The 18944-nt window shown below is 37.6% G+C and overlaps 1 protein-coding gene across 8 annotated transcripts in view; it reads left to right on the top strand.

The window, feature by feature from the left end:
• The first annotated feature begins 1460 nt into the window (after positions 1 to 1460).
• znf512b (zinc finger protein 512B) overlaps positions 1461 to 18944 on the top strand; it is a 145815-nt gene continuing 128331 nt past the window's right edge. For all 8 annotated transcript variants that reach the window (XM_087306693.1, XM_087306695.1, XM_087306699.1 and 5 more), the window contains exons 1-2: positions 1461 to 2213; positions 6488 to 6613. In XM_087306693.1, coding sequence (XP_087162819.1) covers positions 6490 to 6613 — 124 coding nt within the window. In that variant the 5' untranslated portion in view covers positions 1461 to 2213; positions 6488 to 6489. The remainder of the gene's footprint in view (positions 2214 to 6487; positions 6614 to 18944) is intronic.

The raw sequence follows: 18944 nt of genomic DNA on the forward strand, positions 1-18944 counted from the left end.
TTTATTTTAACCGAAATAAAACAAATAAAACTTTCTCTAGATGAAAAAAATATTATCAGACATACTGTGAAAATTTCCTTGCTCTGTTAAACGTCATTTGGGAAATACTTAAAAAAGGAACAACAATTCAAAAGGGGGCTAATAATTCTGATTTCAACTGTATATTTTTCTGTTGTGAATTCATTTTGAGAAAATGAATTGTTTAAAAAGCATTACAAGATGTTTTACATTACACTCTATAATATTTTGCATTAAGACAAAATGGCCGAAATTGCTTAGAACCAAAACAATTTCTCGTATTGTAAGACCAAAAAGTGATGATTTTGACAACAGGGAAATTATGGAATATAGGCTAAATTTTAACCAACATTAAAAAAGCAAAAACAACAACAAAAAAGGCATTATATTTTAACCGTGACTCACATCACAACTTTAACTTTATCTTCAACTTTAATGACTTCTGGCTTAACTTAATCTTGTCATAATTTTTCTTTTTATAACTTATAAATCTAATTATTTTAAATTCAAAGACTTGTAGATAGACATTTAACTAATTTGGTACTGATTGGATTGAACTAGTCTATATCATTTTAAAAAGCAAAAATAAAAATAAATGGATAAAAATAAATGCATGGACGTTTCATTTTGAAAATTAAATAAATAAAACTATGTCATATGTACAGTTGAAGTCAGAATTATTAGCCCCCCTTTGAATTTATTTTATTTTTTTCCCAAATGATGTTTAACAGAGCAGGAAATGTTCACAGTATGTTACAATTTTTCTTCTGGAAAAAGTGTTATTTTTTTAATTTAGGCTAGAATAAAATCAGTTTTAATTTTTTTTAATCCATTTTAAGTTAAAAAGGTATTGCCTTCTTTAAGTTAATTTTTTTTGCCTTTAATGTGTTGAAAAAAATCCCTCCGTTAAACAGAAATTATTCGGCAAAAAAAAAAATAAACATGGGGGATAATATTTCAGGGGTTAAAAATTCTGACTTTAACTGTATGCACATTAAACTTTACAATTGGTATGATGTCATGTTAAAATATGATCATTAACACTTTTTTCTATGGACAGCAAAAGCTATTCACTGAAAATATTTATATTAGTATGGGTATAAACTAAAATACAGCCTATAATAATACAGTAGCCTACTCGACGTCGATAATATGCCCATTCTCAGATTATTAACTAGTCTTTAACAACTACGAAATCTCTTCTTGAATCCACGAGTCGTACAAGTTACGTCATATAATGCAAACGATCTCATATTATGCGCCCACTACATATAGATAGATTGTAGCCGTCCGGAGCCTTTTCGTCATAACGGAGCGGCATGACGTCGAGCCGCATCAAACGCTTCCATTCAGGCAGGAGCTTTATTATGCAGAAATACCAAAATGATTGGCCTGATATCAAAATGAGTGATCATAAATAATAACGCGAGAGTTTGCAAGTTGCCTGCCGACTGTAGTCACAACTGTCAAAGGCAGCAGCAGCGGATACGCGCGTGACCCAGCACCCATACTGTTACTGTACACGGTCGCGGAGATAATATCCCTATCAAACAAATACACGGCATAATCCCGAGGTAAGGAGAGGAATATATCGAGGGGGCTGCGGCGGAAACTGCGCGACGCCGTGCCTTTCCCCTCCGCTTTCCGTCGCGTTCACTTCTTCCAGCCTCGATTACTGCACTAAACATATCCCCGTGCCTCCTTTAGCAACAGCGCGAGGTTTTTTTTTTTTTTTTTACTCCTCCTTCGTATTAAAGTCGCCATTTTGCTTCACTGCCTATGAAAGCTTCTTGTATTTTGATATTTTTTGCCGGCGTTTCTCCGTATCTGTGTGCGTGCTTATGAGTTGGATTTTAATGAGACAGCTCGTGGATTACATATTAATGAAGAGGGGCGCCGAGTGCAGTCTGGAAACACGGTGAAAGTAGTCGGCTTGTGAGCATTTGCATCAGCTGGCTCTTTTTTCCTTCTTCATCTTCTTCCTCCTCCTTCATCATCTTCCTCCGCGGATACGCACAGCGGGGGCCGTGAGTGTGGCTACCGACCGTGACGCCCGTCTCCCCGCGACCCCCCGCGCGTCAGGTGTGTTTGCCATGTAAAGTGAAGCTGCGCGACGCGAGAGTAAAGGCTACAGCCTGACCCCACGTGGGTGACCCGCTCACCCGCTCACCCGTCAGTGTTGGGTGGCTTTCCAGGTAGGTGTGGCCTTCGAGAAGTCGATTATCTGTCAATACTGTCAATAAAGACATAAACGCACCTTTCCTCTGGGAAGACGCGTGCTTTAACGCGTTATATGGTGTTAGTGCTTTTTTGGAGGTGGAACGGAATATGCTAGTGGAATGTGTTGTGGTGTTTATATGTGAGCTGTCAGTCATATTATTAACCACTCACACACTGTTTGAGCACTTATGTGGGTCATCCTCACTGTGCGCATGTTTTGTCTTTGTCCTACCATGTTGGGTTAAATATTAAAAAGTTTAATGGAAAAATGTCACAAGTTTTACCATGGGGTGAAAATGAAACTTGCACAAGTAATACAGATGTTTATCTTTCTGTGTGTGTTTAACAACTTATATAAATTAAGTTTAAGCAATAATATTCTTGAGTTGTTGTGGGGATAACTTAATTGTTTTATGTTCAATCCACTTAAATTTGAATGAACTAATAAATTAACTTAATTCCTTTATGTTGACCCAACAAAATCGATTGTGTGGAACCCAGAATATTTTACAGTCGGTGTGTTGTTGTGAACCATGTTTTCTTTGAAATGTTGCTTTAATCAATAACCAGAAAGTTTCTCCCTGTGACTTCAATGTCATATTATTTTTGTTTTGTAAAACCGTCTAGAAATAATGGAAAACAGACAGTTCTTTAATAACCCAATCCTTTGGGAAATTACTGTACATTGTGTCTTGTATTAAAAAACTGTGTATGTCCTATTACATTGGGTTGATTATTAAAAGTTTGTAATTACAAAATGTGACATTAGTTTTAGCTTGGGGTGAAACTGAAAAAAAAATAACTTGCAGTTCATGAAATAATATTACACCTTTATTGTGTTACTGCAAAACTAAAATATTTTCTTAAAAATATTATTGTAATGAATGATAGGCTAAATAGAGATGTCCTGTGCCCCCAATTTTGCTTTTTATCATCTTATTTAGATCTTACTAAAATATTAAAGATAAACCATGTTTTAAATAACATAATACCCAAGGAAGTGACATAATTCATTCATTCATTTTCTTTTTTGGCTTAGTCCCCTTATTAACTTGGGGTCGCCACAGCGGAATGAACCGCCAACTTATCCAGCATATGTTTTACGCAGCTGATGCCCTTCCAGCTTCAATTCAAACATCCATGCACACTCATTCACTGCGGACAATTTAGCCTACTCACCAGTACTGCATGTCTTTGGACTGCGGTGGAAACCGGAGCACCCAGAGGAAACCCACGCAAACGCAGGGAGAACATACAAACTCCACACAGAAACCTCCTCAGTTGGTGTTTCTGTGTGGAGTTTGCATGTTTTCTCCGCGTCCACGTGGGTTTCGTTCGGGTGATCCAGTTTCCCCCACAGTCCAAATACATGCGGTTCAGGTGAATTGGGTGGGCTAAATTGTCTGCAGCGTATGAGTGTGAATTAGTGTGTATGGATGTTTCCCAGAGATGGGTTGCAGCTGGAAGGGCATCCGCTGCATAAAACATGCTGGATAAGTTGGTGGTTCATTCCGCTGTGGCGACCCCAGATTAATAAAGGGTCTAAGCTGAAAAGAAAATAAATGAATGATTAACTTAATGATTAACATTGGTGCTTTATTTTGATGCATGTCCAAGAGAATTTGCAATTTGTTGGAAGGAATGAGAAACTGCTCATATGATGTGCAAAAATGACTAATAGTTTTGAGAAATGCATTAACTATTGTGCAAATGTAAATAGTTCTGTGAGAAATGCACCAAAGCGACTGAGAAAAACTGTTGTCCGATTGTCTAAAAATAATTATTAATAACATTTAAATGCTGTCAGGCTGTCAGTCAGGGAAAAAAACAAAACATTTTAATTAAAATACTGAAAATACAGCTCAAGCATATTTATTCTTCTGAAGTTATGGTTTGATAGCTATTGCGTGGCAGGAATGAGCCGTGTGTGTTTCTTTGATTGTGTAGGCACACTTCCATCCACAGCCTTTCTAAAGTGTGTGATAAATTCCCCAAATACCATAGCACTTAGTCCTACCAGCTGCTTTTCCTATTACCTTATTGCTCTTTTCCTTTCTGGAATCAACTTCTGGCTCACAAAATGAGCTTCAGCCTGTGGGCCATAAATAATTTGGTCTAATGATCTTCAGCACTTGAAGATCTATGGTTCCTCTTTGTGGGTTAGGTGATGAGAGGGCTGTTCTGTGATCTGCTGTTACAGTATGCTGAGCACAGTAAATCTGTGAGTGTTACCTGTTGTTTTAGTTGGCATTTAAATAAGAAAAGGTTGTCATGTTCTTTCATGTAGGCTGTGATGGGTAAAGGGGTTAGAGCTTGATTTTTTTGCTGTCTTGAACATGCTGCAAATGTGTCAGTACATGTGTAGCAGCATTTCTACTTTGGAATCCTGTGAAAGTTTGTTTTGGTCATGCTAAAAGTAAACTCCCTAACTCTGCTTTCAGGGGAAATATATTAGCATTTCTGACAGCGAGACGTTCCCACAGCATGCATTAGGTGAAGCATTTCTCCGTGATGTTCATAAAATCTCCTTTGACACATGATAAATCATGCAGCCATATGCCCGGCCACTGTTCAGCAAATAATAGCACACTAAAATTAATGGCATTTTAAAAAGACACAAATTAGTGACCCATTAGGCCAAACTATAATGAAGAACTGAAATGACATTGATTTAAGTTAATAAGAAAGCATGATCACATTCTAATAAGCACTATTTATTTTAATTAGTCATTGTCAGGCTTCATTCATTGCACTGAACCGCCTATTTCCCTTCTGAATAGACGACTGGAGGAAAATCCGCTTAGCCAGAATTTAACTTAGATTAACTTGGATGGACAGGCTGGTTGGTTGGATGTATGGATAGATAGGCAGATAGATAGACAGACAGACAGGCATATGGTCAGATGGATAGATAGAAGAACAGAAGGTTAGATGGTTGATGGATGGATGAAAGGATGGATGGATGGACGAAAGCATAGATGGATGATGGAAAGATGGATAGGTGGATAGGTAGACAGACAGATTAATGGATGGCTGGATGGATTGATGGATGGATGCATGGATAAATGGATGGATGGATAGATAGACAGAGAGACAGACAGACAGACAGACAGACAGACAGACAGACAGACAGACGGGCGAATAGACAAACAGATGGATAGATGGATGAGACTAAGAGACAGACAGATAGGCAGAAAGATAGATAGATAGATAGATAGATAGATAGATAGATAGATAGATAGATAGATAGATAGATAGATAGATAGATAGATAGATAGATAGATAGATAGATAGATAGATAGGATAGATAGATGGCCTGATGGATGAATGACTGACAGACAGATGATGGATGGACGGATGGATGGATGGATGGATGGATGGATGGATGGATGGATGGATGGACAGATTAAAAGAGATATGGACATATGGATGGATGATAGATAGATAGACTAAGAGACAGATTGATGCATGGATGGATGGATAGACAGACATATAAATGGATAGATGGATGGATGGAAGGATAGATAGATGGATGAATGTATGGATGGACGAAAGGATAGATGGATGATGAACAAACAGACAAGTGAATAGATAGACAGATGAACACATGGATGGATGGATGGATAGATGGATGGATGGATGATGGATGGACAGAGACAAATAGACAGACAGAAATGGATGAATAGATGGATGAATGGTTAAATAGACAGATGGATGAACAGATAGACGGATGGGTAGACAGACTAAGAGACAGATATATAGATAGACAGACAGACAGACAGACAAGGTTAGATGTATGGATGGACAGATTGAAGGCTGGATAGATATATGGATGGATGGATGGATGGATGGATAGATGACAGATGAATGGATGGATAGCCAGACAGACAGATGTATGGCTGGATGGATGGATGATGGATGGACTAATAAATTAGACAGACAGACAGACAGGTAGATAGATAGATAGACAGACAGACAGACAGACAGACAGACAGACAGACAGACAGACAGACAGACAGTCTGATTATAATATTCCCCATTCAATAAGCCACAAAGTCACATAATAGTAAGTAGGTTTGTGTTAATGTGCACTTTATGTCATTCTGTGTGTGCGCTGAACTGTCTCAGCAGGTCTTCATAATCCCTGATTCAAACACTTTCAAATACAGTAAAAGCACCTTTGTGTTTATTTTGTTCTTATGCAGATAGTGCTTTTTCCTTTGGCCTAATCTATTTGTGTCCTAAACAGGCATGGACACCTCCAGCAGTGCCCGGGTGGTGAAGCCTTTCTCGGGCACGTCAAAGGGGCGCTCTGCCAAACAGGCCCACCCTGCCGAGCCGGCCCTCATCGGCAGCACTGAAAACGACAATCATGGTAAGTAGCTTTCCGGGCTTAAGCATTACAATAAAAAGCTGCAGTTCATTTGCTTGTACATTTTGAACAAATCCATTGGTTGATTCAGATGAAACATGATATTTATGTTGTAGCCATATTAAAAATAAACAACATTGTAGTCGTTGACATCATTTAAGGGTTTTGTTTGCAGGTATCAGGAAGTGTGTGTTTATGCGTTTAAATATAGCTGAGGTTTTTACAAGTACACTTGCTTCAGCCTGCTTGGCGTGTCTTAGGTTTTGACAAGCATTTTCACGCCTGTGTGCTTAAGAGAGGAAATGATGGCTGCCTTGTTATGGTGAAAGATGTTTTGACAGATGAAGTCCTTCCACTCGTAGTAAGGCTGTTTTTAATGTCAGTGAAATACATACCGTCTCCCTACATGGCTGACCTCAGATTAACCTTAGGTTTACACAAATGTTCATTGCAAGTATTCTGTCATTATAAAGATATTTAAATGCACAAGCAGAATGAAAAGAAGTACAGTTAAAGTCAACATTATTAGCCCTTCTGTGAATTTTAAATATTTCCAAAATGATGTTTAACAGGGCAAGACATTTTCCACAATATTTGCTATAAATTTTAGCTTCTGGAAAAAGTCTTATTTGTTTTATTTTGGCTAGAATAAAAGCAGTTTTACATAAAAATTTATTATTATTAGCCCTCTTCAGCAGTATTTTTAGTTAAATAATGATTTGCCTAATAATCCTAACTTGCCAACTAAGAACAGGAAACTGAGGCTACAATTAGCTCAGGCTCACCAAAACTGGACAATAAAAGATTGAAACAATGTTGCCTGGTCTTATTAGTCTCGATTTCTGCTGCTGTTGCAGCTGTATTAGATCCATAAGTTAAAATTTTTATCATTATTAATCACCTGTTATTAAATGATCTGTCTCTAAAAGTGAGGGGGACATTTCCCTCCGGTTGCTACACCCCAGTCAACAACATGAAAGCATGAATCCATCCTGCCTTGTGTGAGGGATATTTTCTTGACACACTTTGGGCCCATTAGTCCCAATTGAGCATCATATCAATGCCACAACCTACCTGAGTATTGCTGCTGGCCATGTCCATCCCTTTATGACTACAGTGTACCCTTCTGATGTCTACTTCTAGCAAGAGATCGTGGCATGTCATAATACATTAATCATCTCAAACTGCTTTCTTGAATATAATAATGAGTTCAATGTACTCAGATGTCCTCCCCAGTCACCAGAACTCAATCCAATAGAGCACCTTTGGGATGTGGTGGAATTTTATATTTACATCATGGGTGTGCAGCCGACAAATCTGCAGCAACTGTGTGATGCTATTATGTCAATGTGGACCAAAATCACTAAGGAATATTTCCAGTACCTTGTTAAATCTATGACATGAAGGAATAAGGCTATTCTGAAGGTAAAAAGGGGTCCAACCCGGTACTAGTAAGGTGTACCTAAAAAAGTGGCTGGCGAGTGTAAATACTAGAAATACTTCTAATATCTAGTAAAGTACTATGTACTGTCATCATGGCAAATAAAAAGATATTTTTTTTCTTTATTAGTATTTAATTATTAAAACTATTATGTTTCGAAATGTGTTAAAAACAAGTCTACTCTCCATAATGAGAAATTGAGAAAAATATACATGGGGCTAATAATTCAGAAGGGCCAGTAAATCTGACTTCAACTGTAGATCAATGGAAAAATCATACACTTAGAAACAGCCACGGGAGCAAAATTAACCATAGCTGCCATTAAAATTTACATAACAGATTATCAATTAATTATTCAAGTCTTCCTGTTTGCCTATATAATGCATCTTTTTTCAGGCTGTCATTTTTGTACTGCTTATGTTTTATCGCTCTGTGTTACTAAGCAATGCTTTTAACTAAGCTGATGGTAATCAGATTTAAACACAATGAATAAACAGAGCTTTGTTGATGATTGATCATCCTCAGCATCATTTTTGTTGCACAAATGTAATAATTTCACAACTCTAGACATTACTTCGTGAAGACGATGGTACAAAACAGTGAATGTTTTTAAGCCATCCCATAACAGTAGTTGTGTGCATGAGAACATTTTATCTGCTGGCAGTTTTTGGTTTACAATGTTCCCTGGCAGTTCTATTATCAACAGGCCAGCATTATAATACTGGTAATAAGGGCTGCATGAAATAATTGACATTGCAATATTTTGTTTTTTAGCGATGCATTGCTATATGAAATATATTTCATCAGATAGATTGAACAACTCTTTTTGTGAAGAGTTCACAATTTATGAATGTTTAGGGTGATTCTATAGTGGGTTGGATCTAAATAAATTATTAAAATTAACTTTAAGCTAGATTTTTATGAGGAAGAAACATACAAAAAATTTGTCTAGTAAGACGTATTGTCAGTTAGACACAAATACTTGACAGTTTTCACTGTAAATATGAAGTTTTACTAACTATTTTTGAGAGGAGAGCATGATATGATTGATTGTGGCTGGCCTCTCATTCGTAATCAGCAATAATCCAATCAGATTAATTAATTACCAATTACCAATAATAACCTTTATCTGGGGTTGCCACAGCAGAATGAATCGTAAACTTATTCAGCATATGTTTAATGCAGTGGATGCCTTTCCAGCTGCAACCAACTGGGAAACATCCATACACACTAATTCACAAACACACACACCATGGACAATTTAGCCTACCCAATTCACCTATACCACATGTCTTTGGACTGTTGGGGAAACCAGAGCACCCGGAGGAAACCCACGCCAACACTTGGAGAACATGCAAACTCCACACAGAAAATCAAACAGACCCAGGCGAGGCTCGAACCACTGACCTTCTTGCTTTGAAGTGAACATGCTACCCACTTTGCAAATGATTAAGTGCAGATAGCCTACATTTAGCACAATTTCCAAGTAAATAGATCTTGTTAATCTAAACTGATTGTTAATTCTCAGTCTAATAGTTGTTCTCTCCAAAACTTTGTCAGCGTCATTTCATTGTATATGTCATTACATGCACAATAGGTTGTTCAGACCACAATAGCATGAAAACCCAACATTAGGTAAATCCTTGGAACATTTGATCATTGTAGGGAATGGTTGGAACATTCACGTTGTTTCTTCCCTCGTTGCATCGCAAGGGAGAATATAAGTTTTGATGTGGATGAGAATCTGAGGCCACACAGACTACAGCATGTGGATGGTCAGGAGGGTGAGGACGGCGGTCATGGTTATGAAACTCCACCTTTACTTTTAGCACTCAAGTTTTTTGTTTGTGTGTTTATGTTACAGTTTATAATGCTGTATCCAGTTTTTTCTTGCTCTGATATATGGAAGTTATTTTGTGTGTGGTTGATCATTACAATAAAAAAAAGAGTTACCATTTCCTTGGCAGTATGAGTGCAATGTGTGACATCAAACCTTGGAGGCTACTCTTACTCTAAAACCTAGACAAAAAAAGTTCAGTAACCATTGTCAAGGAAGGACTGGGCTAAGTCTGTAAGGTGGACATGGGGGATATTTTAGTAGTTCTTTGCCATAGTGACAAAACATCTAAACATTTTGACTTGCAATGCTTACACATTGCTAAAGGGACGAAGCATTTTGGGGGCACTGACTGTTTAAATGTGAAGGAAATTTAGTTTTGACACTTGAGTAAACTGTTTTGGGAAAGGTATGAGCTGTTGCAGGTGAACCATGGTGTTGTGCCGAACCATCCACATTATTTAGGCAAAAGCACCAAGAGTGTTGAGAATGTCTGGTCTGTTTCAAGAAATGAGCCAAAGAACTTGAGATATATATATATATATATATATATTGTGGCACTGACTTTTTATATGGGAAAGGAATTTAGTTTTGATGCATGAGTGTACCGTTTTTGAAATGATATGAGCTTTTGCAAGTGAGCTATAGTGTTGTGCTAAACTGTAAGACTGTTTTGCCAAATGATCTTAGAATTTTGAGAATTGTTTCAAGAAATGAGGAAAATCAATGGAGAAAAACTGTAATTCAAGCTTACAATAAATAGACCAAATTCACCCTACTATCTTTGTTTTGGAAGAATCCCCACTTCCACCCCATCTCCTCCTTTTTCTCACTTTACCAAGGAAGAGCTCTCAAGATCTACCTGATCTCAGACCCTCTTATATGCTTTTTGACCAAGCTGGAGTCCTGGGCTCAGTTCAAACATTATTTACTAAATTATTACTAAATACTTAGTATTAAATTGCTCTTGATTGATTCCTCAGATTTGCTGTAGAATTTCCTAAAAGTGATTTAGTAAGGGGTAAAAGTAATTTTGTAAGTATTTTTTTTTTTTAATTAAAACCCAATAACTTATATTCTAATGATTAAAAAAAATACAATATTGCAAGCCGCTGTAACGAGTATACAGCATAGAAAATTGCTGTCTGTGAGGTATTTGAGCAGATTTTGCTTTTCCGGTAAGCATGTCTCGGTGGTTCATGCATGGATTCTGCAAGTATATGTGTACATTAGTGGAATATAAACAGAGTGGAATATTGAGTTATTTTGAACATTGATTGTGGCACACACACACAAGCTAGTTGATGGTGCGCTCTGCTGTTTTTGTGCTTTGGTCAGAGCAGCATAAGCCATTGAAATTAATGGGTTTCATAGCAAAGTGCTTTCCACATACAGTGTTAAAGCTGCTTCCAATGACACAGTTATTATGGCTGGAGGAAGAGTAAAACTAGCATGCTAAACACTGCATGCCATTGTGGCATGGCTTTTTTGGCTCATTTTTTTGGTCACACTTCTTAGTCAGTTTCAGTTTCAATAAGCAAAAATTCAGTGCATTCCTAAGATGAACATGAGAGGTATATGTATGCTTTTGAAATAAATATGTGTTTTGAGAGGTGACGTAAAAGATATTTTTTTTAATACTCATGTTACCAAATTTATGATTACTGACTTTCTCCATGGGCTCTATTTTGACGGTCCATGAGCAAAGCACAAAACGCAGGGCACAAACACTTTCAGGGCATGTCAGAATGCATTTTTGCTGATATAAGGACGAAAAAATCCACTTTGCGCTGTGGCGCATGGTCTGAAAGGGTTGAGTTTATTTTTCTTAATGAGTTATAGGTGTGTTTTGAGAATAAACCAATCAGAGTCTCAACTCTCATTCCGTTTAAGAGCCAATTGCGTCGCGCCATAAGCGCATTTGCTATTTACATGACGTAAAGTAAGTGTAAGTGGAAAAACTGAGCATTTCACTAGCAAGCAAACAGTTAAACAGAGCATCTACCGCGCGAGAATGAGAGATAAATGATCTACTTTCACTTTTGCTCTTGTGGATAGGTTAATCTTTACGCACAGACATCAATTAGCTTATAAATAATTAATTTTGTTTGTTAATCGCAGATATTTGTTTTAAAACTATTTCTAAATACAGTTCTAATTTTCAGCAAATGAATAAATGAACAATAATAATAAAGTGTGTTTAAAAACCTGAGCTTTAAAAGCCACCCGAGATGAAGAAGGCATTAAAGCAGTGGTTTTTCATATTTATGTAGGCTAGAAAATAATATGTTTTGTAATATTTTAATCCTTTATATTTATATTCTATATATATATTCTTTTTATATCCTATATGTATCCATAATATTTAATTTTTGTAAAGATATTTGCGTATTGCTCTAAATCTTGTGTGTATTAAGCAGTGTATAAGTGAGGCGCAACTCTGCGCTGGACTTTAGACCGGGTTTGTTTTGGTGTATTGAAAAATCTATTATAGTTTCTCAAAATAGCAACGCGCCAGCAATACACCTCAGAACGCCTTCCTTTTTAGACCAGAATGCCTAGGGGCGCACATATGAGCGCAAATGCATTTGCTATTTAAACAACATGGCGCAACGCCTCAAAACGACACTTGCGCCATGCTGAAACTAGCAACTAACTATTGCGTCGCACCTTGTGCCACATTGCACCGGGTGTATGATAGGGCCCCATTTGTTTGAGTTTTTTTCGTTTTCATAAAACTGTATTATGAGTTGACCTGGCAAGGTTTAAAATTTATGTGCTTGGTATTGCAGGAGTAAGTGAGACACTGGCTGTAAAGGCTCTGCCCTCTTTTAGATGGGGGTGTGGATAAGCAGCTCATTTGCATTTAAAGAGAGAGTTATAAAACAACAGATTTTGATTTCTTAACAGAAACATTCTGGCTACACAAAATGTAAAATCCAGTTTAATGTTTCATCTTGAAATTTTGATGGAAATATATGAAATACTGCGATGCTGGAAGGTAACAACAAAGTTAAAATTAAATGTACTGTACCTGCTCAAAGTAGAGGCACATTCATTTTGGTCCAGAGTCAATGCCTGTCTTCAAAAATATTCACCTTATTCTTCGCAGAGTGGGCGCAGCCATTTGAATCTTTTTGGCTCGAGACTTCCGGTGTCATTCACTTCCATTCATTTTTAGACATTAAAAACTGCATGTTTCGCTGTTTGATGTTGCAAACTGATATTTTCTTATTATATTATTCTACTTGGTCTGTATAGTCATGCAAACATTTGTTTGTCGAGCAAATAGTTTAACCGTTTTCTGACGTTTGTTATTCCTAGTCATTTCTCCCATAGGCGACTGAATCGGAAGTTCTAAAACAATTGGGAAAACAGGCGCACTTCTGCATTTTAGAATAAGGTCAATACATGGAATGGCAATTGTCCCTCAAATATATTAAAGCAGTATGAAATGAATCTGACCCAGATATATTCTCTAAATGCATGCCATGTTTTTAATTTAGATTTTGACTTTCACTTACAAATTGCAATTAAAATTGCATTACATTTTTACATTTCCATAATCTCTGGATGTACAGTACATTACTTCTGTTCCTTTTCTACAAAACTCTCTATCTGCATCATTGTTTAATTTGAAAAAGTAAGGTTTATACGCCTTCAGTCTTTCATTCATTCATTCATTTATTCATTCATTTTCTTTTCAGCTTTGTCCCTTTATTAATCTTGGGTCGCCACAGCGGAATGAACTGCCAACTTATCCAGCACATGTTTTTATGCAGCGGATGCCCTTCCAGCTGCAACCCATCTCTGGGAAACATCCATACACACTCATTCACACTCATACACTACGGACAATTTATCCTACCCAATTCGCCTGTACCACATGTCATTGGACTGTGGGGGAAACCAGAGCACCCGGAGGAAACCCACGCAAACACAGGGAGAACATGCAAACTCCACACAGAAATGCCAACTGGTCCAGCCAAGGCTCGAACCAGCGACCTTCTTGTTGTAAGGTGACAGCACTAGCTTCTTCGCCACTGCATCGTCTATTAGCTTTTTTGTGGAATAACTTTATATTGTTCTTATTGTGCCACATGCAAACATTTTTGTAAGAACACTTATGTAAGGATGACACAATGATGATCATAAAAGGGACATTTGCAAAAAATCTGATCCAATATCTCAATTGATAAGTTGTTATTCAAAGCTTATTGTACCTGACAATCGGGTTGTCATGGTCCTAACTTTCAACCCCCACCCATTCCACAATGCACCGGCCCTTTTGTTGCTCCGTTTGGCTGAGCCTGACCAGGTTCCGTGGAATAAAACCTGGCCACCAGGTGCTTGCATTTGAGCCCCAAACCCAGGCCTGTCTTCAGGGTGGAGCCTTGGCTGCACCATTCAGGGCAATTTCAGGTTCCTCAATCTTTTTGCACTCATAAAGGGTTTTTAAACCACAATTAGTCTGATCTGTCACCTAAGACTTTTCCTTTTTTCTTGGGAGACCCTACCAGGGGCATTAGCCCCCCACAACATAGCTCTTAGAATCACTCAGGCACTCAAATCCTTCACTACAATAAGGTGGTGGTTAATGGAAATGCCATTATGCTTCCAATTTCCAGGTTGGAACAAAGTCCTTACCCCTGATGGTGGATTTCAAACATATTGGGGTTTTGTTTATGAGTGATGGAAGGATGGAAGGTGAGATTGACAGGCGGATTGGTGCAGCGGCAGCAGTAATGCAGTCAATGTACCGGTCTATTGTGGTGAAGAATAAAAGTGATTTGATTTGATTTGAGAAAGACCTGAGCCAACTCCTACTCACACCTATGCTCATAAGATTTGGGTCATGACCGGAAAAACAAGATCTCAGATACAAGCGGCTGAAATGAGTTTCCTTCACAGGGTGGCTGGGTGCACTCTTATAGATAGAGTGAGGAGTTCTGTCAACCGTGGGGAGCCTGGAGTAAAGCTGCTGCTCCACCACATCGAGATAAGTCAGCTAAGTTGGCTCGGACATTTGTTTGGGGTGCCTCATGGACACTTACCTAGGGAGGTGTTCCAGACATGTCCCACTGGGAGAAGGCCTCGAGGAAGACCTAGGAGGAAACTATGTCTCTCAGCTGGCCTGGGAATGCCTCGGGATCCCCCCGGAGGAAGTGTCTGGAGAGAGGGAAGTCTGGGCCTCTCTCCTGAGACTGCTGTCCCCACGACCCAGCCCCGGAAAAGCAGAAGAAAATGAATGAATGAATGAATAAATGAATGAATAAATGAATAAATGAAGCTTATTGTTGTGAATCACAGTTAAGCAAGAACACACTTGTGCAGACTGATAATTCTTTGTCCTCATTAAGTCATATTTGTTACATTTTAACTTAACAAGCTTCTGTTTTGCACAATACAAATAAAATGCAGTGATATTGGTTACTTTTTAAACACAATGTGAGTGTAATATCAGCACGAAAGTACATTAACATCATTACTGTAGTATTGTGATAATTGGCTCCAGAATTTTCTCCAAAGTTTGTTGGAGCTGCGTCTGCAACTTTTGTTCAATTTAGCCTTACTGTAAGCATTACGAGCCAGTTCTGACATTATTTACATCCAGACCACCAGCCTGAGGCACAATTAGGGAAATGCCTTAATTGTGTATGTATATGTATTGCTGTTTAATGAGCTCTTGTGAGAAAATGAGCAATGTTTGAACGATCTGCTTTACAAGCGTGGCTCATTTCCGTTTTACAGCAGTTAAGTGCTCTGAAAGGGAACAAGTGGAAGTTCCATATTCATGGTTTCTGTTGTCAGTATTAGGCCTGCATGGCCATTATTAGTAATTGAGGCTCTCTGTGGTAACCATAATTTGATAGGCTTTAATGATAATGGATTTTTTTTCCCAAACAAGAGAGGCTTATGGTACTAAAATGATGTAATTCAGCTGTTCCATTTTATTCATTGTTTTGGTAAATGTAAAATGGGCCTACTGTAGCACAAAGCTTTGGATATAAACCTAAATATAAGCTAGAACTTAATTTAGATGCTGGTTTAAACTTGAAAAAACATCTCATAATTCTTTGCTCAGAGTGTCACAAAAGCAGCCCGTCTTATTGGCAGTGGTCTGGTGGAAAACAAACTTGGCGCTGAGTCACGAATGAGCTGGGAGAATGATATTTGTGCCGGGCCATGCTGTTTGAATTTTACTGCGGATTTTGAAGAGCATTTTATTGCTTTCACAGCGTTAGGCCAGACAGTCTCCGGCAGAGAATATTTATCGCTGAGTTTGCAGCTCTATATGCTGAGCGCTTCACCTCAACACACACTACATGCTCAAAGGCAGCTTCCTAATGCGTTCATTTAGCACTCGCTGGAATTGATGCCGGCTTTTGTTGAACAACAGTCTGCTGTTATTACTGTATTTCCACCAAACCACTGAGGCAGAACTGAACGCCGTCTGTGCAATAGTAAGTGACACAGGGAACTGATTAAGTGGGTTAGTGGGTTAATTGATTATACTGACTCACTTTATATTCATATCAAGGTTTTTACTGATATCGTTTTGACATCTTTACCTTTATTGCATGTGCATAGTTGATTGTGAAACCTTTCAGAGTATGCTTTATTATATAGGGTACACCAGGGCTTCTTAAAGTCTGGAGAATTCAATCCGGACACACAATTTATTTTTGAAGAACAATTTTTGATTGTAAGGCATTAAAAGTGTGGATTCACTACTTTGAAAAACATGTGTAAGACTATGTAAAATGTATATTTTGCAAGCTCGCATTGTTATTCTCAAGGTGAACAGGTACTGTCACAGGTTATGCTTTGATGATCTGCAGATTAAAACCGAGATATGATGTGCAGTGAACATACAATTAACCCAAAATTCTTGACATCAAAAGTGGGAAAAGTAGGTCATAAATGTAAATTTACACAAACTGGACAGGGCCATTTTTAATTTAAACTGTCATAGAATCGAATGCACAGGACAATGAGGGTTGTCAAAAGTATTAACCTCAGATGCATGAACTCTGGAGTGTTTCAAAGCAATAACAGACCATCAGTGGATTGCTCATTCTTCTGCTTATAGACAGATCAGCTGATTGACGCAGTTTTAAAACATTACAGTGTTCATATGTTTGTACTAGGTGAACAGCGGAAAAGATTGGAAAACCGATGAGCTTCATGGCCAATCAAAGTCATAATGTACCTGTTGGGCCTGTGAACACAATGACTAATGTTTAAGAATATGCTCAACAGCACTAAATATAGCAAGAAATTGACGTCATTCGAATTTCAGTACTGATTGGACGATACTTAGACGATACTATTGACCACCTAATTGGACAACAGTAATTTCTCATTGTCAGGGATGGGTACTGAAACACAGTACTTTTTTCGGTTCTAAATTCTAAAAGGCAGAAGTATCGATAAGCTCTGACGTTAATGGTTCTGCTATCAGTACTGGAAAAATATTGCTGAATAACCATTACTTACAGTAGCATAATTTAACTGACCAACCTTTTTCTAATTTGCAATATTTGATATTCGTCTGCACAGTTGGCAATCTCACATGAGAAATGTTTTCACTCAATAGTACAACGGCGAGCGTGTTGTATAAAAGCCTTAACAGTTCTCGGCTGTGCAAGCTCACTTAGCAGAGGCTCACACTAAGTGCACACACATAGCTCGCGACAAAGAATCGCACACACAGCTCGTAAGCTTGTGGAGTGGCAAAGAGAACATAACGTGTTGTAATTCTTAAGTAGACACTGACTGTGCATGTTGCAACAAGTTGTTTTCTTGTATAAGTGGAAACACAAGCAATCTGGCTAAGCATCTTTCAATAGTGCGCTACCTGCAGAAAGACAAATGAAAAGTTTTCGACTGCCTAGCTTAAGCTACATAATCCATATCGTTATGCTAGCAGTCCATCACATGAGGTATCTCTAAATTAGTATACTATTAATAGTTAAATAAACACACATGAGGTATCTCTAAATTAGTATACTATTAATAGTTAAATAAACACACATTCGGTTACATTGAAAACTGTATTTTTTTTTGCAGCAGCCTAAATATACTTTAAACATTAAAAATGCTTTTACATTACTGAATTTATGAAATATAGCCTATGAATAGCCTAATAATAAACTTTGCTTATTGAGAAATTATTTTTTAAAACTGCTTATTTTTACATTGTAAACTCTCAAAACACCTTTAACTCATTTATGTGAATGTGTTAATAAAAACTCTTAAACATTATCTGATTATTTACCTGCATTTTGAAACTCAAAGAGGGTATTTTCAGCTGCAGGGAGGAGAATAAACCAAGAAAGATCCCTTCTACCAAAAAAGACAAACATGTTGATTTTTCTCCAAAAGAAGGGTTAAAAACTGAGAGTCATTTTCCTTCAAACCTTTGCACATTCTTTTACTGGAAAAATTTTATATATTTGTTTTACAATTATTGGTTTTGTTTTATTTTACATTAAAAATATAATAATAAAATAAAGTGTCGTTACAGAGAAAAGAACCGATAAGAGAACCGTTAAGTACCGAACCAGTAAGTGGTATCAATAAAAGTAGTAATACCTTTAAAACCTTAATGATATCCATCCCTACTCAGTGAAGTAAAAGAAAAATCTCTATTGATCCTCAGTGAATAAACACATGCCTTTGGATGAAGATAATTTGGACCACTGGGTTTGTGATCCTGCAGATCTACAGGTCTCACACGATCATTCACATGGTCGGACAGATGCTAGTTTTTAACATGCGAGATCCTCAAACATGATTTCTTAGACCCACTATACAGCAGATTTTAGCCCTAACATTCATAAAACTCATGCTAGTTTCACATGTAGTTTCAACATCAGTGATTGCTTGATCGTCATGATATTCTATGAGATGCCTCTTTTCTGATGCAAATGACCATAAAGTGCAACCGCATGGTATGTATTAGTAGCCAAAAAGGGTTTATGAATCAACTTTTTGATTTGATCTCCTAACAAAACTCACAGATGTGGATTTGGATGGCAATTAAATCTCCA

The sequence above is a fragment of the Danio rerio genome, chromosome 23 (assembly GCF_052040795.2).
Source record: "Danio rerio strain M-AB ecotype USA chromosome 23, GRCz13ab, whole genome shotgun sequence".
Lineage (NCBI taxonomy): Eukaryota > Metazoa > Chordata > Actinopteri > Cypriniformes > Danionidae > Danio > Danio rerio.